Consider the following 23,884-nt stretch of genomic DNA (forward strand, 5'->3'; position numbering starts at 1 on the left):
AGTCATAATTATACACCGAAAAAAGAAAATACTTGAACCAACTTATTTGAATTGTGTCAACTGGCAACACATGAATGAATAAAGTTCTTATGTTAATTTAACTTATTAACTTAATTTCAATTTACTTAAAAGTAAAATGATTATTCTAGCTGGTTACCAAATATCCACCGTGTCCACATATTTGGTGATTGAAGAAATTAGTTGGGATTCCATACTTGAAATCGGATTTCCTCATGGAACTGACTAATAGTTATTGTACTGAAATCATTGCATTCTTTTGTGAAAACTATTCGAGACAATACAGCTTTGTTTGATTTTTTTTTTTTTTTTTTTTTACATGCTTTACTGAACTTTTCACGTTTGATCCTGTTGAGCGGAGTGACTGTTTTTACTCGTAACAAACACAGGTGGCAGCAATGCGCTGTAGCAACGTCTGGGCCACTTCTTTTTTAAGAGGAGGAGGAAGAGTCTGCTACTTGTGGTTACTACTCTACTGCTACCTACACCTCTCTCTCTCTCTCTCTCTCTCTCTCTCTCTCTCTCTCTCTCTCTCTCTCTCTCTCTCTCTCTCTCTCTCTCTCTCTCTCTCTCTCTCTCTCTCTCTCTCTCTCTCTCTCTCTCTCTCTCCCTCTCCCCCTCCCCCCTCCAGTCCAGCTGGTGGCGCTAATGCTCCGTATATGCTTGTTGCCAACCGCCATTAAACGCGAGGAAGAAGAGGAATTAAAAAGAAGCCGAAGAAGATTAGAACGATTGCTTCGAATTTAATATCTTAACTTTCGGGAAGTTTTAGGTATTTTTCTCTACAAATAAAAGCAGGTTGTCATCCGTTCTGAATTGAATAAGTATGTTTTAGCTATGCTTGTACTAAAAAGTTAGCGTAAGCTTTCGTGGAAGCTCTTAGTTGACTGTTAGCTTAGCTGCGGCGTGCTGCTCCTTTTGTTCGTCTTTTTGCTCTTTGTTCATTCCGGATCTGCCGTTCAGGAATAATTTAGAAAATGCAAATCGCGAAAAAGTACTTCACAGAAAGCCTGATCCAGTTGACGATCTTACTCAGTTTGATTGGCGTTCGCGTGGATATTGACAGCTACTTAAACGGCTTTTATCCGCCTGTGTTGGACATTGATGTGGGTCCCAGCTCAGCCTACATCCAGACATCCTTTCATAGCTTGAGAGACACTCTTGATGGCTACACTGTTCATCCCAAATGTCCTGAGTTGGACTATTTCTTTGCCAGTCGCCGGTTATTAGAGGAGGTGCGAACTCTTGGTTCTCCCCGGTTTCCCACGCAGCTGAACGCATGGCTGGTCCACCATGTGTCTGCTGCCAACGGCAACGAGAGCAGGCAGCCTTCAGCCAGCAACAGCAACGACACTGGCTCTGAGGCAGGAAGATCAACAGAAAGATAACGATCAACAGATGCCCGAATGTGGCCCAGAAAAGTGCCAAACGGCCCCCCAGCCGGGACAAGGGCCTTGCAACTGTGGAGCTTGCATTTTTCTAAAAAAGGCAAGTTTTGTATGACAGGTGTGACAGCCTGTCATACATAAAATGCACATTTGTTTACACTTTATGTTTGTCAATAATCTGCCACACATTGCAGTTCTCAGGCTTTTGTTCCATAATTAGAATTGGGGGGTTCATAGTGAAGTCACCCTACTGTGAAAATTGCCCCAGGTTAACCCAGTCCAGGTGAAGTCACCCCACTCTAGTAATAAGTTTGTGTAATAAATTACTTGGACACACCAGTGACATAATACACTGTTCTTATTCAAGTTTGATTGATGGGAGAAGAGGCTGGACTGAAAGGCGCAGGAGCCGAAAATATCGTAGTAGTGTGCAGGAGGTTTGAAAAAAAAAAAACACTGGTGTGCCGTTGTGGCTGCTCTATCTTTACACTTATATCTGTTACTCCTTTTGACAGTTTTGTGTTATAAATCGATATATATGGCTTAGTAAAGTAATACAGTGATACAGCAGCCACCACGGAACACCAGCATTTAAGTATGGATAGCTGGAGTGGGGTGATTTCACCTGGAATGGGGAGACTTCATCTGGGGTGAGTTCGCAGTGAGGTGACTTCACTCGCTACCGAATTGGGGGACTGGCATCCCACATTTCAGTGTCACGCTGTTTGGTTATCCATGGACTTTGCTCTACTACTTTTCTTTATACATAGACAGCTCTATGTACGTGCTTTTTTTTTCGTGCGCCCATCAGGAAATGGGTCACATTTTCGTGGCACTTTTTTTCTATTTCTACCCTAACCATGTAACCTAACCCTCTTCCTTCCTGTATCCTTAACCATAACCCCCACAGCCCCTTCCCGCCTCGTGTCACGCCGCATTTTGTGCTGCTGTCAGGAAAATGTCACTTTTTGTGACTGTATCATGAACCATAGACTAATTTAATTTTCATGATGTCATCACGATGAGTCTGTAGATAAGACTTTTTCAGGTACACATGAAAAACATGCGAAGCAGGTCATCTCCAGATACATGGTTGATGACACCTGCCTTAGAGAGATCAGAAACGGGGAGCTTTATCACAGAAAGAAGGTTGTGGGTTAACTTTCACCAAAGCCCACATTTCTGTGGAGTTTGTAATATGTTCTCTCTGTGTCTGTGTTTCTTCACATAAAAAAGTACATGTGTCATGTTCCTTCTACTGCACTTGACCAAGGCCATGTCTGTGGTCCTTCAATGCAAGACTCAAGATGGTCACTACTTCTTATAATTGCCTAAGATTTCACTATAATTAGGATGGATTATGGTGCATCCGGAAAATATTCACAATGCTTCACTTTTCCATATTTTATGTTACAGTTTTATTCCTAAATGGAGTAAATTCGTTTTTTTCCCCACCCCCTCAGAATTCTACTCACAACACCCCATAATGACCACGTGAATTTTTTTTTTTTTGGGGGGGGGGGCATTTTTTGCAAATGTATTAAAATAAAACACTAAGAAATCACGGGTACATAAATATTCACACCCTTTGCTCAATACTTTGTTGATGTACCTTTTGCAGCAATTACAGCCTCAAGGCTTCTTGAATATGATGCCACAAGCTTGGCACACCTATCTTTGGTCAGTTTTGCCCAGTCCTGTTTTAGTGGAGGACCTAGTTGAGGCATATACGAATCTCATTCAGGAGAGGATAATGCAACTGTTCTTGACTAATATGACCCCAATGAAGAACTTGGGATATGTGCCAAAATCTCTATCCAGGACGAACAGCCCGAAATTGACCACGCCCGTTTTCATTCCGAATGTTACTTCAAATACAGCAGTATTTTTGAAACTGCAGGAGTTATAGGTTTTCCAAGGTACTCCCTATGTACAGAATGACCAGTACATGTTTGGGAGGGTCATAGTAAAGTGTAAAATGTCTGTTTTTATATTTTAAGAGAAAATGGCTAAAATAAGTGTGTCAACTTATTACCGAACATCGAAAGAAAACAAATGTTTGCCAAATATAATTAAATTTTAGTTTCGGTTATACTGTTATCAACAGAATATTGATTTAAAGTGGAAAAATACAAAACAGAACTTGTTTCTTCATCAGACAGCAGTCTCTAGAGATCTTAAATGTTTCAGACTGCAGACTTACTTGTAGTTCCTAGGGTTTGTAAGAATAGAATGGGAGGCAGAGCCTTCAGCTTTCAGGCTCCTCTCCTGTGGAACCAGCTCCCAATTCAGATCCGGGAGACAGTCGCCCTCTCTACTTTTAAGATTAGGCTTAAAACTTTCCTTTTTGCTAAAGCTTATAGTTAGGGCTGGATCAGGTGACCCTGAACCATCCCTTAGTTATGCTGCTATAGACTTAGACTGCTGGGGGGTTCTGTTTTTGCTCTGTATGCACCACTCTGCATTTAATCATTAGTGCTTGATCTCTGCTCCCCTCCACAGCATGTCTTTTTCCTGGTTCTCTCCCTCAGCCCCAACCAGTCCCAGCAGAAGACTGCCCCTCCCTGAGCCTGGTTCTGCTGGAGGTTTCTTCCTGTTAAAAGGGAGTTTTTCCTTCCCACTGTTGCCAAGTGCTTGCTCACAGGGGGTCGTTTTGACTGTTGGGGTTTTTCCGTAATTATTGTATGGCTTTGCCTTACAATATAAGGCGCCTTGGGGCAACTGTTTGTTGTGATTTGGCGCTATATAAATAAAATTGATTTGATTTTATTAAAGATTATCAGGGAAATTTCCCAACAGCCAATACTACAACTTATAACACCACATTACTGTTTCTTTTTCAAACATGTAAACCCAACAAAATCCAGATCGTTTGACCTAATATTTTCTCTTAAAATATAAAAATTAGATGTGACATGTCAGTTGATGATGCCATGTTATTAACCAGTTCTTTCCCTCATCTCTTCATCTGTCTGTCTGTTTTATTAGGATGACGATGATAATGATGATGATATTCAAGAGAAGGAACCTGCTTCACCCAATCAGCTGGCTCACAGTTCTACACTAGAACAAGAGGTAAAATCCTCTTTAGTCACAGTAGCAGTATAAGTTACTGCTCTTTGTATTAGTCTCCAGCGGTTTACTCTACAGCGACTGGACATCTTGTTGGTCTTCAGGATGATTTGTCAAAAGTCACTCTGACAAGTGGTGAAACATTTGTTAAGACCAACAAGAAGTCCAGTTGCTATAGAGGAAACTTCTTGATATTACTTACCTAGATGGCTTTAAATCTTTGTCAACGTTTTGTATCAGTGTTTGAAAGATACAGAATTTTTGAATTGGGTGAAGGCAGTTTGCTAGTTTCTAACAGTTTTCCTCCTTTCAGCAAGGTAAATGTTGAAAATCATATGTGGCTTAGCTTTAACCATGCAGTGTTCTTTTTTCTTTTTTAATCACCAAAAGTAACTCACAATGCTGCTTTTTGCTAATGCCCCTGTTTACTAGGTGGTACAGTCAGACAAGTAGCGTATGTGCTCGTGCATATACATTCCTTCCTTAACTGTAGCCTTTAAATTTGAAATTAAAAACCGCAGCAATCAGAGGTAATTTACTTGTTTAATGTTACAACACCAGAAGGGGAAAATTAACACAAATGGTTCATAAAACTTGGATGTTGATGAGGAGGTGGACAAACTACATGGACGTTCAGCCACCTATATATGGGCTCTGGTGCCAAATTTTTTGCCGGATTCCGTAGCATGAAGCAGATGAGAGTCTGCAACTGCCCCGTGGATGGGACACCTGTCGGACACAGGTTATTTCTCCAGCTCAGGCCGGTGCCCATTTACAGCTGGGTGGACTGAGACTGCAGATTCTGCAGACAGTTCACGTGAGCAGGATTTGAACCCAGCTCGACATATTGACAGGCCAGCTCCTTATCCACTGAGCTACCTACAGCACAAGTTCATCCACATCTCTTCATACTGTTTATCCAGTGGTAGATGGCAAACACACCTGAAGGATATTACGTAGGCAAAATAGTTTTTATTATTATTATTACTATTTTTATTATTTTTGATTGATCTCATGCATCAAAGTTGATCATTGTCAAATTACTTTATCCTTGTTGTGTGCTCTTTTAATGTCACGGATTACAAGATGATGGCATTTGGTGTTTTTATTTATGGCATACAGAAGCTAAACTGGCTGGGAGGGACTCACCCATGGAATATTTTAGAGCACAGTAATATTCTGTCTCACAGGGAAACACTTTTCTTGGGTGGGGTTGGGGGTACATCTGGACAATATTTCGATCATATTTGCTGCGTTTTTGGTAGTTTGTCTAGTTTGCTTTTTTTTTTTTTTAGGTGACATTGTATGATTTTCTTGCCTGATCTCTCTCTCCCCAACTTCCCGGCCCTTTTTTTTTTTTTTTTAAGATTCTGGTTGATGGTCTCACTGCACTGACTGATTCAACACTTCCTCATCCACTGACCACTGACATCTACCAGCACTTGAGCCATTTACTCTCTCTGTCTGTCTCTGACCTTGAGGTAAGATGTTTTCTCAACTTCATCAAAGATGATGGGAAGAAAAAAATTTTATTAAAAGGCATATCTCATTCGCAGGACTTGGACTCCCTCGTTACTGACATGGATGCCACCGGTGCCATCAGCCAGGATGTCAGTTTGCGTGATGCTATGATAACCAGCGACAGAGTGTTGACATCAGAGAGAGTTGCGGTCAGACCAGTCAGTCAGCAACAAGTAGATGTCTCCAGACGGGAATCCAGTGACACCTCCCACTCAGACCCAGAGATGGCTCTGGGCCCGGCTGCAGTCCCTTTTCCATCCGTGTGTAATTTAACTGAGAATGTGACATCACAATGTACACTCAGCGGTTGTCTGGATGAGGCTGTGTTTGATCAGATCAATCAGCTTTGTTTGGACAACTTGGACACTATGGATGTCCAGTTGCTGGGCTGTCTGGGAAGCACAGACCCACAAGCTCTGGCGGATGTGGAGTCAGACTCTGGTCTGTCGTTGGAGAGCAGCTCTGGAGGCCCCGTCTCTCCAGGTTGGTTGAACTTGATAGTTGGAGCCCAGGTACTATTGGTACTAATGTAACGATTGACATCTTTTTTTTTTTTTTTGCAGACACGTCTGAGATCTCATTTTCCAGTTCTTCCTGTGAGGACGAGTGTGGCGCGACAGGCTACAGCAGTGAGGTAGACTCATTGTCTTCCAAAGGTATTGTGGACCACGCTTGGAGGACACCTATGGATCCAAGTCACAGTGTGTGGCACGACCATAGTTACTCCTCTTCTACATTCCTCCATTGGCCACCAGTAACGTTTCCACACAAAAGAATCAAAGATGAACCTCTCAGCGATGAAGAAGGTCCAAAGCTGGAAGAGGGGGACCTGAGTCGAGACGAGATGCTTGCCCGTGCGATGTCCATCCCATTCTCTGCTCTGCAGATCGTCAACATGCCTGTTGAGGAGTTCTTGGAGGTCCTCGAAGGTCACGCTTTCTCCTCTGAGCAGGTGACACTCCTACGGGACATCCGTAGACGGGGAAAGAACAAACTGGCAGCGCAGAATTGCCGCAAGCGCAAATTAGATGCCATCATAGGACTCCAGGAGGAGGTAGTAAGGCTGCAAGCTGCAAGAAATGAGATGGTTAAGGAGAAACACCTCACAGTCAAGACAATGGGTGCCATAGGTCAGCAGATCCAGCGGCTCACAAGAGACATTTTGGCCCGGATGAGGGATGATTCAGGGCAGCCTCTGGACCCAGAAAGGTTCACCCTGCAGTGCAGGGCTAACGGGAGGGTTGTGGTTCAGCCTCTAAGGCGGCCTGCTGTGTCCACATCCAGTGGCAACAAAACAGAGGAACCGAAGAAAGACAAAAAGCAGTGACGGTATGTTGCCAGGTTGGACTTGAACATTTAGGTCCTACTTGACTGACAGGTTTTAGATTATTATTTTTGTGTGTATAAGTGTGGATTTTTTTAGATGAAAAACTGTAAAAAAGTGCTCAGAGAGCACAGGGACACCCACATTTCCAAGTACCGGGCATGTCGAGAAAATGGTACATGTGCTTTAAAGCAGTCAAATTCACAAACAGTAAAAAAGCTGAACTCTTTTCCATAAAATTAGCCTTTTTTATGGTATATTAGCATGGGGCTGGAAATTTGACCCTCATCGTTGATCGATCGTAACCAAAGTCAAGTCACGGCTTCCCACTCGTAGGTCCAATGTAGCAGCCAAGTTTGATTAAAATTTATGTTGTTTTGCTAAAATACAAACAAACTGATGAAGGCAATCGCTCACAAGAGCTTACAGTGGCGTTACCACACCTCCCCCAAACTGTAGCTTATACACTGGACTTGTATATATACGCACAAGGCAGTGGGGGGTTTAAAAGGGAACAGCTAACTGCTAATAAAACTTCATCTCCAGTTTTGTTCGAATTAACACTGTAAAGTCTCTGCATTTTTACAGATAAAGACAGCCAGAGTCCACGTGTAAAATTTGAACTGCTGTTCCCGTGTGGTTTTTCCATTGAGTGTGTAAGTTGGAGGTGAAAGATTTTATTTATTAAAGTTTTTGATGTTGCTGAAATGCTTGTATGCTTCATGGAACTATAAAGAACATTTTCCCCCAGAATATGTTTACATAGTTTGCTGTTTGTTTGAAATAAAACCTAACATGTTCATTTTTTTTATGTTTGATGACATACGCTATACCAATGAGTGGTTTGAAAATGCCTTATTTTGCATTTGAGTAGTCGTGTAACGTGTGTGTGTGTGTGTGTAATTCACAGATATACTTTGATGTTTGCAATTTATGTTTTTAAGTGAATATGGAATAAGTCATTTGAAGCACAATTTTGTTGACCCTTAATTTCAACTGCTTGAGTTTTTGGTAATATGTTCTACCTCATCTCTGATTTTGGTTATAGCGAGATGTCTAAAAGAAAGACATGCTCATTGGAGTTGTGGACTGCTATTGTTAACATGGGTCCTGTCCTAAAGCTGCATTCACATGTTGGCTGTAAGCAGCAGACAGTAAACTGGATGTTCTGTGGCAGGGCTGCACTGAATCTAGGCAAACCTGTTCTGTAGTTTTCTTGGAGAGGATGATGTAACATTCCACCACCAAGTCCTGTGAAAGCCCCAGTTACACACGCAGATGGCACTTGCTGTCAAGAAAAAAAAAAATTATTGCTGTACCTGCAACAAATCCACATTTTTTTAAATCTGTAATGATAGCGAAGCATGAGATGGACTATTTAAGTGCGGACACACCCATTTTTTTTTATATCTGATACATACAGTAGTATTCAGAATAATAGTAGTGCTATGTGACTAAAAAGATTAATCCAGGTTTTGAGTATATTTCTTATTGTTACATGGGAAATAAGGCACCAGTAGATTCTCACAAATCCAACAAGACCAAGCATTCATGATATGCACACTCTTAAGGCTATGAAATTGGGCTATTAGTAAAAAAAAAAAAAAAAAAGTAGAAAAGGGGGTGTTCAGTCAGTGAGTTCATCAATTTTGTGGAACAAACAGGTGTGAATCAGGTGTCCCCTATTTAAGGATGAAGCCAGCACCTGTTGAACATGCTTTTCTCTTTGAAAGCCTGAGGAAAATGGGACGTTCAAGACATTGTTCAGAAGAACAGTGTAGTGTGATTAAAAAGTTGATTGGAGAGGGGAAAACTTATACACAGGTGCAAAAAATTATAGGCTGTTCATCTACAATGATCTCCAATGCTTTAAAATGGACAAACAAACCAGAGACACGTGGAAGAAAACAGAAAACAACCATCAAAATGGATAGAAGAATAACCAGAATGGCAAAGGCTCACCCATTGATCAGCTCCAGGATGACCAAAGCCAGTCTGGAGTTACCTGTAAGTGCTGTGACAGAAAACGCGTGTGTGAAGCTAATTTATTTGCAAGAATCCCCTGCAAAGTCCCTCTGTTAAATAAAAGACGTGCAGAAGAGGTTACAATTTGCCAAAGAACACATCAACTGGCCTAAAGAGAAATGGAGGAATATTTTGTGGACTGATGAGAGTAAAATTGTTCTTTTTGGGTCCAAGGGCCACGGACAGTTTGTGAGATGACCCACAAACTCTGAATTTAAGCCACAGTTCACAGTGAAGACAGTGAAGCATGGTGGTGCAAGCATCATGATATGGGCATGTTTCTCCTACTATGGTGTTGGGCCTATATATCGCATACCAGGTATCATGGATCAGTTTGGATATGTCAAAATACTTGAAGAGGTCATGCCCTTGAAATGGGTGTTTCAACAAGACAATGACCCCAAGCACACTAGTAAACGGGCAAAATCTTGGATCCAAACCAACAAAATTAATGCCTCGCAGATGTGAAGAAATCATGAAAAACTGGTTATACAACTAAATACTATTTTAGTGATTCACAGGGTTGCTAAAAAAAGCAGTTGGAACATAATAGTTTTGAGTTTGTAGCATCAACAGCAGATGCTACTGTTATTGTGAACACCCCCTTTTCTACTTTTTTTTTACTAATAGCCCAATTTCATAGCCTTAAGAGTGTGCATATCATGAATGCTTGGTCTTGTTGGATTTGTGAGAATCTACTGAATCTACTGGTACCTTGTTTCCCATGTAACAATAAGAAATATACTCAAAACCTGGATTAATCTTTTTAGTGACATAGCACTACTAATATTCTGAACACTACTGTAGGTTCCTTCGGCTTCTCCCTTTTTTTTTATCACCCCTGGAAGAAATGCAGGGGGATATAGCGATCAGCATGTCTGTACATTTTTGCTTGTTGACATATCTCAAGAACTATTTGACCAGTTTCATTCTTATTTAGCATAACTCTGTGTTACTGATTTGTGGGGACCAGGGGGATATATCATCTGATGACACTTGTTTCACTCTGGGTCACCACAGCAGATCCAAGATGGTTCTGGATGGTGATTTGGCACAAGTTTTACATCCAATGCCCTTCCTGACACAACACCACAGAATGTCATAGGTATTAAGGGCACTGCGCTGCGGTGGTTTGAATCATATTTGTCTAATAGATTACAGTTTGTTCATGTAAATGGGGAATCTTCTTCACAGACTAAAGTTAATTATGGAGTTCCACAAGGTTCTGTGCTAGGACCAATTTTATTCACTTTATACATGCTTCCCTTAGGCAGTATTATTAGACGGTATTGCTTAAATTTTCATTGTTACGCAGATGATACCCAGCTTTATCTATCCATGAAACCAGAGGACACACACCAATTAGCTAAACTGCAGGATTGTCTTACAGACATAAAGACATGGATGACCTCTAATTTCCTGCTTTTAAACTCAGATAAAACTGAAGTTATTGTACTTGGCCCCACAAATCTTAGAAGCATGGTCTCTAACCAGATCTTTACTCTGGATGGCATTTCCCTGACCTCTAGTAATACTGTGAGAAATCTTGGAGTCATTTTTGATCAGGATATGTCATTCAAAGCGCATATTAAACAAATATGTAGGACTGCCTTTTTGCATTTACGCAATATCTCTAATATCAGAAAGGTCTTGTCTCAGAGTGATGCTGAAAAACTAATTAATGCATTTATTTCCTCTAGGCTGGACTATTGTAATTCATTATTATCAGGTTGTCCTAAAAGTTCCCTAAAAAGCCTTCAGTTAATTCAAAATGCTGCAGCTAGAGTACTGACGGGGACTAGCAGGAGAGAGCATATCTCACCCGTGTTGGCCTCTCTCATTGGCTTCCTGTTAATTCTAGAATAGAATTTAAAATTCTTCTTCTTACTTATAAGGTTTTGAATAATCAGGTCCCATCTTATCTTAGGGACCTCGTAGTACCATATTACCCCATTAGAGCGCTTCGCTCTCAGACTGCAGGCTTACTTGTAGTTCCTAGGGTTTGTAAGAGTAGAATGGGAGGCAGAGCCTTCAGCTTTCAGGCTCCTCTCCTGTGGAACCAGCTCCCAATTCAGATCAGGGAGACAGATACCCTCTCTACTTTTAAGATTAGGCTTAAAACTTTCCTTTTCGCTAAGGCTTATAGTTAGGGCTGGATCAGGTGACCCTGGACTATCCCTTGGTTATGCTGCTTTAGACGTAGACTGTGGGGGGTTTCCCATGATGCACTGTTTCTTTCTCTTTTTGCTCTGTATGCATCACTCCACATTTAATCATTAGTGATCGATCTCTGCCCCCTTCCACAGCATGTCTTTTTCCTGGTTCTTTCCCTCAGCCCCAACCAGTCTCAGCAGAAGACTACCCCTCCCTGAGCTTGGTTCTGCTGGAGGTTTCTTCCTGTTAAAAGGGAGTTTTTCCTTCCCACTGTAGCCAAGTGCTTGCTCACAGGGGGTCGTTTTGACCGTTGGGGTTTTTCATAATTATTGTATGGCCTTGCCTTACAATATAAAGCGCCTTGGGGCAACTGTTTGTTGTGATTTGGTGCTATATAAAAAAAAGTTGATTGATTGATTGATTGAATGGGCAGGGAGTGGATGGTCTTGAATGGGAACCTTCTGCTATGGAAACAAGCTGTATAGGGGATGTGATGGTCTAGTGGTTAAAGTGTTGGGCTTGAGACCAGAGGATCCTTGGTTCAAATCCCAGCCTGACTGGGAAATCACTAAGGGCCCTTGGGCAAGGTCCTTAATCCCCTAGTGTAGTGGGTGCCTTGCATGGTAGCAGCCTCACATTGGGGTGAATGCGAAGCATTGATGAGTAAAGCGCTTTGAGCGTCTTATGTAGATGGAAAAACCATTTTATCAGTGGGCTAAAAAAGATGGATTCACACCAAAAATGTATTATTTTTATGATCATAACTATTTCCACTTAGTACAGCTTTTGCTATTTTATATATATATATATATATATATATATATATATATATATATATATATATATACACACACATTATTGGAATTTATTTATTTATCCGGCACACAGCTGAGCAACAACAAAGGCAATAACAAAACATAAAAGAAACAATGTACGAAAAACCCGTGTGGCCGAAAGGGTGAAGGCAGAAGCAAAGTTTATAAGCACCCTCCCCTTATACCATTAAAAATAACGAATGTATATATACATATACACATACACACACATACATATATATATATATATATATATATATATATATACACATACACACCTACACATATGGTCATAACTACAAGAAAAGGGGAAAAAAGTGCATAAACAATTTAACTTAATCACAAAATTTCAAAACACAACCAAACAAGTAAGAGTGAACAGTGACAAAATGGTAAACCTAATCCTTCAACCTATAACGGGTAAATATATTATTTTTGTAAAGCCTTTTAAAACCAACCAGTGTACCAAGTATTTTAATATTATCAGGACAGTTATTCCAAATCTTAACACCCCTGACGTAACCACAATGACTTTTAACAGTAGCACGGATCTTCAATTTCTCAAATAATAATGTTCCTCTCAAACTGTAGCTGGAGTCTCTCATTTTAAACAGATTCTGGACATGTAGAGGCAAAGCTTATTTTTAACTTTATACATAATCTGTATTGTACTATAATCAACCAAGTCCCAGAATTTTAAAATTTGCAGACAAGCAATTAACGAATTTGTTGGCTCTCGATATGGTTTATTACTGATAATTCTTATAGCTTTCTTTTGCAACAGAAAAACTGGTTTAGTATTAGTTCTGTATGTATTTCCCCAAACCTCGACACAATATGTCATATATGGGACAAGTAATGCATGATATAAAGTGGTCAATGCATGTTGGGTGAGGAAGTCCTGGGCTTTGTGCAGAATTGCAATGGCTTTTGACATTTTAGTTTAACATAGTTAATGTGTTTTCCAGCTTAATCTATCATCAATATGAACACCAAGAAATTTTGTATCTGTTACAATTTCAATATCATGTAGTAATAGTTTTTTGCTTAAATTCCTGGACTTATTCCCAAATATAATACACTTAGTTTTAACAAAATGGAGCGATAATTTATTTAAATCCAACCATTTTTGAAATTTATGTAATTCGTTCTCCATCTTGTCCAGGAGCTGTCCCAAATGATCCCCACTACAAAACACAGTTGTATCATCCGCAAGTAAAATACAACTTACATACTTAGAAACCAAACATATATCATTAATATACAAAAGGAACAACAGTGGCCCAAGAACTGAACCCTGGGGCACCCACAAGTAATCTTCAAAAACTCAGAATTTGTCCCACCAAAGTGGACACACTGATACCTACTGTCTAAGTAGCTCACTATCCAGTCATGTGCCAATCCCCTGATACCATACTTCTGTAATTTGTCCAATAGCAAGGTATGATCTATAGTATCAAATGCTTTCTGTAAAAAAAAAAAAAAACCCTACAGTATATTGCTTATTTTCAATCACGTTGGTAATTTCGCTCTCAGACTGCAGGCTTACTTGTAGTTCCTAGGGTTTGTAAGAGCAGAATGGGAGGCAGAGCCTTCAGCTTTCAGGCTCCTCTCCTGTGGAACCAGCTCCCAATTCAGATCAGGGAGACAGACACCCTCTCTACTTTTAAGATTAGGCTTAAAACTTTCCTTTTTGCTAAAGCTTATAGTTAGGGCTGGATCAGGTGACCCTGAACCATCCCTTAGTTATGCTGCTATAGACGTAGACTGCTGGGGGGTTCCCATGATGCACTGTTTCTTTCTCTTTTTGCTCTGTATGCACCACTCTGCATTTAATCATTAGTGATCGATCTCTGCTCCCCTCCACAGCATGTCTTTTTCTGGTTCTCTCCCTCAGCCCCAACCAGTCCCAGCAGAAGACTGCCCCTCCCTGAGCCTGGTTCTGTTGGAGGTTTCTTCCTGTTAAAAGGGAGTTTTTCCTTCCCACTGTAGCCAAGTGCTTGCTCACAGGGGGTCGTTTTGACCGTTGGGGTTTTACATAATTATTGTATGGCCTTGCCTTACAATATAAAGCGCCTTGGGGCAACTGTTTGTTGTGATTTGGCGCTATATAAAAAAATTGATTGATTGATTGATAATTTGTTCAGCGAAATCCATCACAGCCAGCAAAGTAGTGCGATTCTTTCTAAAACCGTATTGCTGCTTGCTAAGGATATGATGTTTAGTTAAAAAATAATTTAACCTAATTTCATATACCTTTTCCAGAATTTTGGAAAATTGTGATAAGAGGGAGATTGGCCTATAATTGCAAAAGACATGCTTGTCACCAGATTTGAACAATGGGATCACTTTAGCTATTTTCATTTTGAAAGGAAATTTCCCAGTCATTAATGACAAATTACAGATATATGTTAAAGGCTTAACAATGCAATCAATAATATTTCTAATCCAAAACATATCAAAACGGTCACTATCAGTTGATTTTTTTCCCTTTAAGTTTGTGAACTATATCAGTAATTTCTTTTTCATCCATTCCTCTAATAAACATTGAATCACGAACTGTTTCTATTGTTTTGCTGTAATTCAAGGAGCATGTTTTGGAAGGAACAATTGAATTTGCTAAGTTTTTACCCACGTTAACAAAATGCTATAGCTTTGTTTTCTTTAACAACTGTGTCAGTATTTGTATAAAAATAGACAGGATATTCTTTGACATCTTTTTTCTTATTTATAATTTAATTTAAGAACCTCCAAGTACTCTCTATATTTGTTTTATTTTTTTTCCAATAAATCACTATAATACTGTCTTTTACACGATTGCATAATGTATGTTAGTTTGTTTTTATATGAATTATATCTTATCTCAGCTTCAATTGTTCTAGATTTTAAAAACTGCTTATACAAAAAAGTTTTCTTTTTACATGCATTCTGAAGTCTATATTGTAATCAATGCTATGAGATTTATGTTCAGAGTAATCAAACACTTTTAGGGTTGTAATCGACAAACCAAAAATGCAGCTAAATATGATATAACTATTTCATGTAAACCAGTATGTGATATGGATTTAGTCAAGAATTGTCTCATAACAAAAGAGGAAAACGAAACAAAAACATACCAAAATCCCTTCAAATAAACAATATCGAAACAATAAGGAACATTTTCATCCGAAAGGAGCAATCATTTAATTTGATCCAAATCCACAAGCTCTCTTATCATTATGACCTTCGCTTCCTCCGGAGTTCCATTTAGTTTGATCCACACTTTACAGTTCCTGGTCCATGTCGCTTGTATTTTTTTCTGCTTGCGAAGGACTCTGGCTTGTCTTGCAATCTCTGCAATTTTCTTTGTCAAATGTTCGTTCACATACACCTCGGTTCCTTTCAACTTTTTTGTTTGCCTTAACAATTCATTCTTAAACTTTCTATTTACAAACCGGATGATGATCACCGGTTTCGCCTTTTTGTCTCTTTTTGCAACTGAATGGCAATCAGCAATATCAGCACTATTAATGTGGATATCCTTGGAAGAAAAAACTGAACAACCTGTTGCTCCAGGGAGTGAGTCCGATGCTTAATGTTCAGTCCTGAAATAATTACTTCCTCCATCCTCATTTGTTGCTCAAGGTCATCGACACGATTTTCCAATGATCTGATTTTATTGTCTTTCTCTTGCAAGATTTTTTTGAGATCACGAACCTCCTTCAATAAACCAAGCAGTTCGGTTTGCTTTTTAACCAGTCCACTGAGTTCATCTAACATGAAATTCAGGGAGAGTTTGAGCTCATCCAGATCTTCACTACTTAAGGCTTTTTTTGGCATTCTGTACAGTTGGGGGGGGGGGGGGGGGGGGGGTTGTACCTTATGGGCAGTAACTACACCGACTGACCGCGGGGGGCTCAGTCCGCCTTCGAGGCACGTCCGCTCCGCGGCTGCTGCTGCTGGAACCCCGCCGTGAGCACTCGTCAGCCCGCCTTCAAGGCCCGTCAGCTCGGCTCCTCTGCTTCTTCCCACTCAACTGTCTGAGTCAGAATCTGGACAAGATCTCTTCCTGGTGTCCCTGGGGTTGAGCAGCTCCTTGTAGTGGCAGTGCAGTGGTATATGTCTCCAATGTTTGTCGAGGCAGTTTCTGAAGCTGTTGAGGGTTGATGCACTCACAGTGTGTTCAGGTACACTCAACAAAAATATAAACGCAACACTTTTGGTTTTGCTCCCTTTTTGTATGAGATGAACTCAAAGATCTAAAACTTTTTCCACATACACAATATCACCATTTCCCTCAAATATTGTTCACAGACCAGTCTAAATCTGTGATAGTGAGCACTTCTCCTTTGCTGAGATAATCCATCCCACCTCACAGGTGTGCCATATCAAGATGCTGATTAGACACCATGATTAGTGCACAGGTGTGCCTTAGACTGCCCACAATAAAGGTGCAAATATTTGCGTGGGATTTATTATGCGAATTTTGCGAGTTAAACAAGGTTGCCAAATTAAATACCGCTATTTTAATACAAAACGTACATATACGTACATATTCATAATGTAAACGCGAATATTAATACCACTAAATACGAGGTCTGTTAGAAAACTATCTGACCTTTTTATTTTTTGTGAAAACTATATGGATTTGAATCATGTGCGCTTGAATCAGCCAAGCTTGAACCTTCGTGCGCATGCATGAGTTTTTTCATGCCTGTCGGTTGCGAATGACGCAACCGACAGTATAAAGTTTGCATTAATGTTATCTTGGTTCTTCCTGGGTGGTTCATATGGCAACTGATCCAATCCCAAGCAAGGACTATTTGTATATAAAAATGTATTTCCTAAAATGATACATTTTGGGTTTCAAATGAAATTTATGTAGCTTTTTACCCCTCAAAATCCTCAAAAAGTTTCTGCTTCGGGGTGCTTCGCCCCCCTGAGCCCCCCACAAGGGCATTGCCCCTCAACCCCAACAGGGGCCCTGCGGCCCACTGGACCCCCAACTCAAGGATTTGACCCCCCCTTTCACATTCCTATACACAGCCCTGATGTATATCACAAAAAGGAGGAGTCCCAGCACCAATCCTTGCATCCGCTGCATCAATCCAATTTGAAAAAAATTCCTGTATAACCACAGGATGTCTTCTGTTTAATAGGAAAACTTTGATCCAATGCACTAATCAGAAAGTCGTCAGTTGAACAGTCTAACATGGGGAACTTTATCACATGCCTTTTAAAAGTCACAGTACATATCACCACCATTATCCGGGATATCCATCCACTCCTCCAACACTGTTAACAACTGGAGTTTGGGAATGAAGCCATGCTGCTTATCGGATAACAAACTGTTTATTTGAAAATCCTTGTGTCACTTTACAGCTGACAGCCTGCAGAGGGATCCTGCACTTGAAAAGCGAAGCGCGTTTGTCCTCTGCAGCTTCCGTAGACAAGCGGCGGTTGTTGGTGGTGTTTTGTCGGACGGCTCAGTTGTTAGGAGCTGCCCGCACTTCATTTTTGTTTTAAATCGGGCTTAAGAACAGGTACGTATGAGGGGAACAACATATTTAAATCCGTTACAACAGTTTACGTTATTTGCAGATTTCAATCGTTTGACTCGGCCATTTTTGTTCCCCTCCCCCCTCTTTACAAGATGATGAGCCTTTTCAGCCGAACTGGTCATAACGGTAACAATTTGTGCTTTAAAACTTGTTAATATACTTATGGTGTAATTATTACTGTGATAACTAGTGTGTGATACATTGTATGTGTATGTGTGCGCTCCGTTTTCCAGACAAAAGGTGCAAGTGTTCAACTCTACTCCAGCAGTTAGTCGTGTCCCGTCACGCTTGACAAAAAAAAATTCTATTATTTCATTTGGTGTCCCCAACTACTTTAAAAAAAAGTTTCTTCATGTTACTCGGGTTAACATGAAGAACTGTAAAATAAAATTTGAACTTTTAAATTTTTTTTCTTCGCGCCACAAATGGCACTGCTGTTGTGGCGAATTGTGTGACCCGTCACATCCTGTGCCTAGTCAAGTTTTTTTTTTACGCAGTTCGCGATGTTTCACCTTTTAGTATCAAAGAAATTAAGAAGAAAGTCAGTCGCCAAGAAGTTCCCTCCTGTAGCGGAGTGATTTAGTTCATCCCATGTAGCTTTTTTAGACAATAAATCAAAACAATAAATGCTATTGTAACAAACCAAATTTAAAAGGGAAAATGAGGATGATTAACTCAGTTGTAGCAATAAATATATAATTTGGCTTGAGAATAGTAGCAGATAATGTGACTTCAGATCAACTTAATTATTGTTGTGTGTCTCTCTCCTCCACCCCAGAGCGCAACATGGGCAAGAAGCCGAATTCAAAGGGAAAGAAGGATGACCAGGAAGAACCTGAAGAATTTGTTGTGGAGAAAGTGCTCGATCAGCGTATTGTAAAAGGGAAAGTAGAATTCTTCCTGAAATGGAAAGGATTTACAGAGTGAGTTGCCCGAGACGTGCCCCCACTGAGCCAAAAGTGCTTCCTTGATAAGGGGTCGTGCTTTGTTTTGGTTTGAATGCAATTCCATATCATTCACAGTGTCCTTGTTTTTGTCTGGTCATTATGATCGTATAGACTAAAGACTCGGAATGCCCCGTTTTGACCTGAAATTTTCAAAAGGTTGCTCTGCTCCCTCGCATCTGCTGTCACCCCCTTGCTAAATTTTCCTAGAAAAACCTCTCTCTTTCTCTTGATCAATGTATTGTTTTGTTTTTTTAAGTTTAGAAGATGTTAACCCATGCCTCTCTTAGTGCTGATAACACCTGGGAGCCAGAGGAGAATTTGGATTGCCCAGAGCTGATTTCAGCGTTTCTGGAAGCTCAGAAGAACATAACGGAGAAGCCTGCTCCCGTCAAGAGGAAGGCCTCGTCAGACGACGCAGGCCCCGAAGCCAAGAAGAAAGAGGAAGTGAGTATTATTGTGTACTGTCAGTTTCTCTGATAGTTGGTTTATGTGCATGGGCTGATCACTGGTTTCACAGCAATAAACAGTTTTGTTTTCTTTGTTTTGAGCCCTCCAGACCTGACGTCATTCCCTGTGGTTCAGTTGATGATCTTTGCATAGCTAAAACTTGACACTGTGTGGAGTGTTTGTAGGAACACATCTTGGATAGAAGCAATTACATGTGCATAGTGTGTTTTGAGAAGTGGTAAAACTGCACCAGCCATAGTTCTTTGCTGAATTCAAGGTGCGTTTCAACTTCATACAGCACAAGCTTAACATGCAGGATGAACTAGAAGTGCAGTCTTGAGTTTTTCCGGCGCTGTATGATCTCACAGGACTAAAACCTCGGGGTAGCGAGCCTCTTTACCGCCACACATTCGCCAAAAGTGCCGAATCCACTTACCAAACTGAATTTTCAGGTTTCAAATTGCCTTTTTTTTTTTACAAATGAAAAAAAATTGACAGATTTATTTGTAAAACCCACCACACATTTCAGTAACGTGTGTTATACCGACCAACCAACCATTCGTCGGGAAACTAATTTACCCATAATGCATTGTGTGTCTGCCAAAACTGTCTGCCTGTGCATGACCTGTGTGATATGCTGGCGAGTCTGTATGGTGTGAAGAGAAATTATCGCGTGCGCCCAACCCCCCCAGGTCTCTTGCTGAGAGAAGGCTGATCTGACACAGAAGCACTGACTCGTTGTGTCAGTAACTGTTAGTGTACTGAAGTCAATACTGAAAGTTAGTAGTTTAGGTTTTAGCTGTAACTTCCACTAAATTTTTTTTTTAGGGGTTTATCGGTTTAGCTTTATAAATGCTAACTTTTCAGTTTGCAGATTAACAGGTATCGAAGCTAACTTTTTGGTTAGCTTTGCCCACCACTGGTTGAGTGTAATCATCATGACGTTAACTTATTTTCATGATTACACATTCCTTAATGCAGTTATATGATCAGTTGATTTTACTGTTCATTCATATGTAGGAGCTCAGAGTCAGTAAGTCCCTTCGGCTGCTCCCTTATTTGCACTTGGGGTCGCCACAGCAAATCCAAGGTGGATCTGCATGTTGAGTTGGCACAGGTTTTACGCCGGATGCCCTTCCTGACGCAACTCCACATTATATGGAGAAATGTGGCAAGGGTGGGATTTGAACTGGTGTTGTTGACCGAACGGTCCCCCCTAACAATCGGTCCGCCCTGCCTTCACTGCACATGCGTCATCAGCCGCAGTTCACGGATTAACACCTTTTCTGCTTCAAACTGCACTCCAGTCATTTATCTCAGTGACAGATATCTGAAGATATCTTTTTCTGCACTGAAACCAAGCGCATTAACCACTTGGCCACCACCCCTGCATGTAGGAGCTCAGAGTGCTTTTATTTATTTATTTTATTTCCCCTTCCCTTTGTGACAACCGATCACAGCTCTTACAGGACCACGTCATACCTAGCAATGGGGGTCAACCCCGCTTCCTCACTAAGGTGGGAGTTTCTGTCAGTGCCTTGCCTGGAGATGCTCTGACACCTCTTGGGTCTCTCTTAGGCTGGGAGTCCTTGCCAGGATATTTTAGGCTAAGTTAGGAGCTCTTTGAGATGCACCAAGCATATGGGCCCAGGTTTTCATCCAGGATGTCTCTATACATTGCTGCATTCATCTTTCCCTCAATCATGACTAGTCTCCCGGTTCTTGCTGATGGAAAAACATCCCCACAGCATGATGCTACCACCACCGTGCTTCATTGTAGGGATGGTGCCTGGTTTCCTCCAAACATGACACCTGGCATTCACACCAAAGAGTTAATTTTTTGTCTCATCAGACGAGAGAATTTTGTTTCTCATGGTCTGAGAGTCCTTCAGGTGCCTTTAGTCAAACTCCAGGTGGGCTGCTATGTGCCTTTTACTAAGGAGTGGCTTCTGTCTGGTCACTCTACCATACAGATGTGATTAGTGCATTGCTGCAGAGGTGGTTGTCCTGCTGCAAGGTTCTCCTCTCTCCACAGAGGAATGCTGGAGCTCCAACAGAGTTGATAAAGGTAAAACAGAGTTGGGTTCTTGGTTACCTCCCTGACTAAGGCCCTTCTCCCCCGATGGCTCAGTTTAGACGGGGGCCAGCTCTAGGAAGAGCCCAGGTGAATCAGAACTGCTTCCTTTTACAGATGATGGAGGCCACTGTGCACATTTTAATCTTCAAAGCAGCAGAAAATTTCATCTATGTTGGAAGAAGGCTGTGGATACTTTCCAGATGCAGTGTGTGTGCGCACAAGCATTTATTATACAAATAATGAAGGTTTTTGATTTCAATGGTATGAATATTTCATGAGGTGAAAAATTGAATGTTGGCATTCAATGAGGCGAACCGCGCCCTCGCACACACTAATGGGGTTCCATACATGCAAATGCAAGGTATGGAAACAAATTTGCACGGTAAATGGAACCATATTTGCGTGCTAAACACAGATGGTACGAATAATTTGTCATGTGACATACAAAGCACCAATCAAATGACAAGGATCCACTCGGCCATTATATAAATACCTGCGTGCATGCAGGGTTCACTCTCCCACCGGCTGGATGCAGTATATAAAATGTGACGTGCATTAAAGAATGTGCAAGCCGCTTAAAAGTTGACTTTTAAAATATCTTTTATTTGATTCTTGATGCTGTCAGTCACTCTGTTCCTCCTCTCGGCAGCAGGAGGCGGATTCACCCTGCATATGTTTGACCATGGCTCTATAAAGGCCACAGAGTGGACAGCATAGAACAGCAAACCAGAATTTACATTTCCACTCTGTCACAGTATTAAGTCAGATACTTTGATCTCTGCTGTTCAGATTAAAGCTACTGTGTGTAGATTTTTGAACACCACAGCAAATGCTGTATCCCTCCGATATAAATGTCTTTAAAATTTTACATTTCTGACTAAATATAACGAATGTTAGGACTTTAATGAAATATGAGTTTTGCATCATATTTAAATTAAAATTGGCTCAAGTTGCAGCTCTTAGAATAAATAAAATTATTTTATTCTGCTTCAGTTTAACAAATTTCCAGCCAATTCTGATTGTGCAAAAAAAAAAAAATGGGTCCAACAGTGGTTTCATTTCAAAAGGTTTGCAGCATCAGTTCTCTTGAGTGAGATTTGGCCCCTCCGAGGAGAAGTGGATATTCTGTTACATGGTGATTTTGTGTGTGTGTTTTTTTTTTTTTAATGTGTTCTGCCTGTAATTTCAGAGTGCGAAGCCCCGCGGCTTTGCTCGGAACCTTGATCCTGAGAGAATCATCGGGGCAACAGACAGCAGCGGCGAGTTGATGTTCTTGATGAAATGGTGAGTTGCAAAAATGTCTGGATGCAAACTGCTTGTAATTTATCCTGCTTTACACATTTTAATTGTAACATGGGATAATCTGTTTACGAGTAGCTGTCTCTGTTATAATCACTACACCAGTTGTCTACTTTTAAACTCCTGTGAAATTGTCTGGACTCTTGTTTGAAGAGAGTAGCTGTAATGTTTTGTCACCGGGTGCTGCAGGAAAGGCTCGGATGAAGCAGATTTAGTTCCATCCCGTGAGGCGAACACCCGCTGCCCTCAGGTGGTGATTTCCTTCTACGAGGAGAGATTGACGTGGCATTCGTGTGCAGAGGATGAAGCTCAGTAGTACTTGGTGATGTTCCGCTGCAGTTCTTTGCACTGCCGCTGTCCTTTTTCTCAGGGTGAATGTTCTCCTCAGGCTTGCCTTCTAGTTTTATCTGTTGTAGTTATTTTTCACAATGTTTTCTGTGTATGGTAGTGAAGAACAGCACTGGCTACACATAAATACTTGACTGAGTGTAGATGATAGTGGTCTGTATTAAGGTTTTGTTTGCGCTGGTGCCGATTCGTAAACTAAACAAGCTGTTGGTTTGATGTTTCATATCTGGAGTATGCTTCAAAGAAAGCCAGGCTTACTTGAGCCAGTCTTTCAGTGTAACCAGTCACTTAAGAGGCAAATGATCCAAAATCTAAACAGATTGTGTTTTGCTTATAACATCAATTTAAAATGCATCTTAAATGACTTTTGTACATGCAAAGGCCAAATGTTCCCACTCTGTCAAATTCAACTTGCATTGATAGAATATTGTAATACAAAGGGAGCATTACTTTTTTTTTTGTATCTTTACACAGTAATTAATACTTAAAATTCTTGACCAGAGGTAGTTCCAGAGGTCTTGTCAAAAGATGCTTTAAGTTCAAGCTTTCAAAGCTTCTTTTGTAAAACTACAAGTTTTCTGTTGTGTACACAAATTATTACATCAGATGCTTGTGTGCGATGGTTTCTTTGTTTTATGCTGTATGTAAATACTACTTGAATTTCCAATAAATGTTTTATGCTCTGCGTTTATCTTATGGCAGTGTCTGTGCTCATAGTTTTCCAAAGATGCAATGGCTTGTGTAGATTGCGGTTCGATTTCTGCTACTGTGAAAATTTACAAATTAATTTAAAACTGATTTAGTTTGGAATTCTCCAAAAACTATTGGATTTAGTCAGTGTCAAATGTAGCAGGGCTATAGGTAAATGAATGCAGTGTATGGCCATCTGGCATGATTCTAGCAAGTTGC

The 23,884-nt window shown here is 40.6% G+C and overlaps 2 protein-coding genes across 4 annotated transcripts; both read left to right on the forward strand.

Moving 5' to 3' along the window:
- The first annotated feature begins 712 nt into the window (after positions 1-712).
- Positions 713-8,130, forward strand: nfe2l3 (nuclear factor, erythroid 2-like 3). Its single transcript, XM_034160714.1, is given in 6 exon segments — positions 713-1,384; positions 1,386-1,506; positions 4,395-4,481; positions 5,846-5,959; positions 6,035-6,482; positions 6,563-8,130. Coding segments are annotated over 6 exon segments (1,923 nt in total). The 5' UTR covers positions 713-995; the 3' UTR covers positions 7,327-8,130.
- A 9,587-nt stretch (positions 8,131-17,717) lies between these two features.
- On the forward strand, positions 17,718-22,999 carry cbx3a (chromobox homolog 3a (HP1 gamma homolog, Drosophila)). Of its 3 annotated transcripts, XM_034160716.1 has the most exons (6): positions 17,731-17,839; positions 17,950-17,983; positions 18,636-18,780; positions 19,092-19,248; positions 22,518-22,612; positions 22,817-22,999. In XM_034160716.1, the coding sequence occupies exons 2-6, from the start codon at positions 17,950-17,952 to the stop codon at positions 22,941-22,943; spliced, it is 558 nt and encodes a 185-aa protein (XP_034016607.1). In that variant the 5' UTR covers positions 17,731-17,839; the 3' UTR covers positions 22,944-22,999. The 3 variants fall into 3 exon arrangements, with proteins under 3 accessions (XP_034016608.1, XP_034016607.1, XP_034016606.1); XM_034160717.1 differs by lacking the exon at positions 17,950-17,983 and having other exon boundaries at positions 17,718-17,839; XM_034160715.1 differs by lacking the exon at positions 17,731-17,839 and having other exon boundaries at positions 17,846-17,983.
- Positions 23,000-23,884: the final 885 nt, after the last annotated feature.

This window comes from Thalassophryne amazonica, chromosome 20 (assembly GCF_902500255.1).
Source record: "Thalassophryne amazonica chromosome 20, fThaAma1.1, whole genome shotgun sequence".
In the NCBI taxonomy this organism is placed as follows: Eukaryota; Metazoa; Chordata; class Actinopteri; order Batrachoidiformes; family Batrachoididae; genus Thalassophryne; species Thalassophryne amazonica.

Bases quoted from the DNA above. Each gene is read 5' to 3' on its own strand.
- cbx3a (XM_034160716.1), top strand. From the start codon at position 17,950: ATGATGAGCCTTTTCAGCCGAACTGGTCATAACG. The intron at 18,781-19,091 runs GTGAGTTGCCCG...TGCCTCTCTTAG, and splicing joins AAATGGAAAGGATTTACAGA to TGCTGATAACACCTGGGAGC. The intron at 22,613-22,816 runs GTGAGTTGCAAA...CGGGTGCTGCAG, and splicing joins TTGATGTTCTTGATGAAATG to GAAAGGCTCGGATGAAGCAG.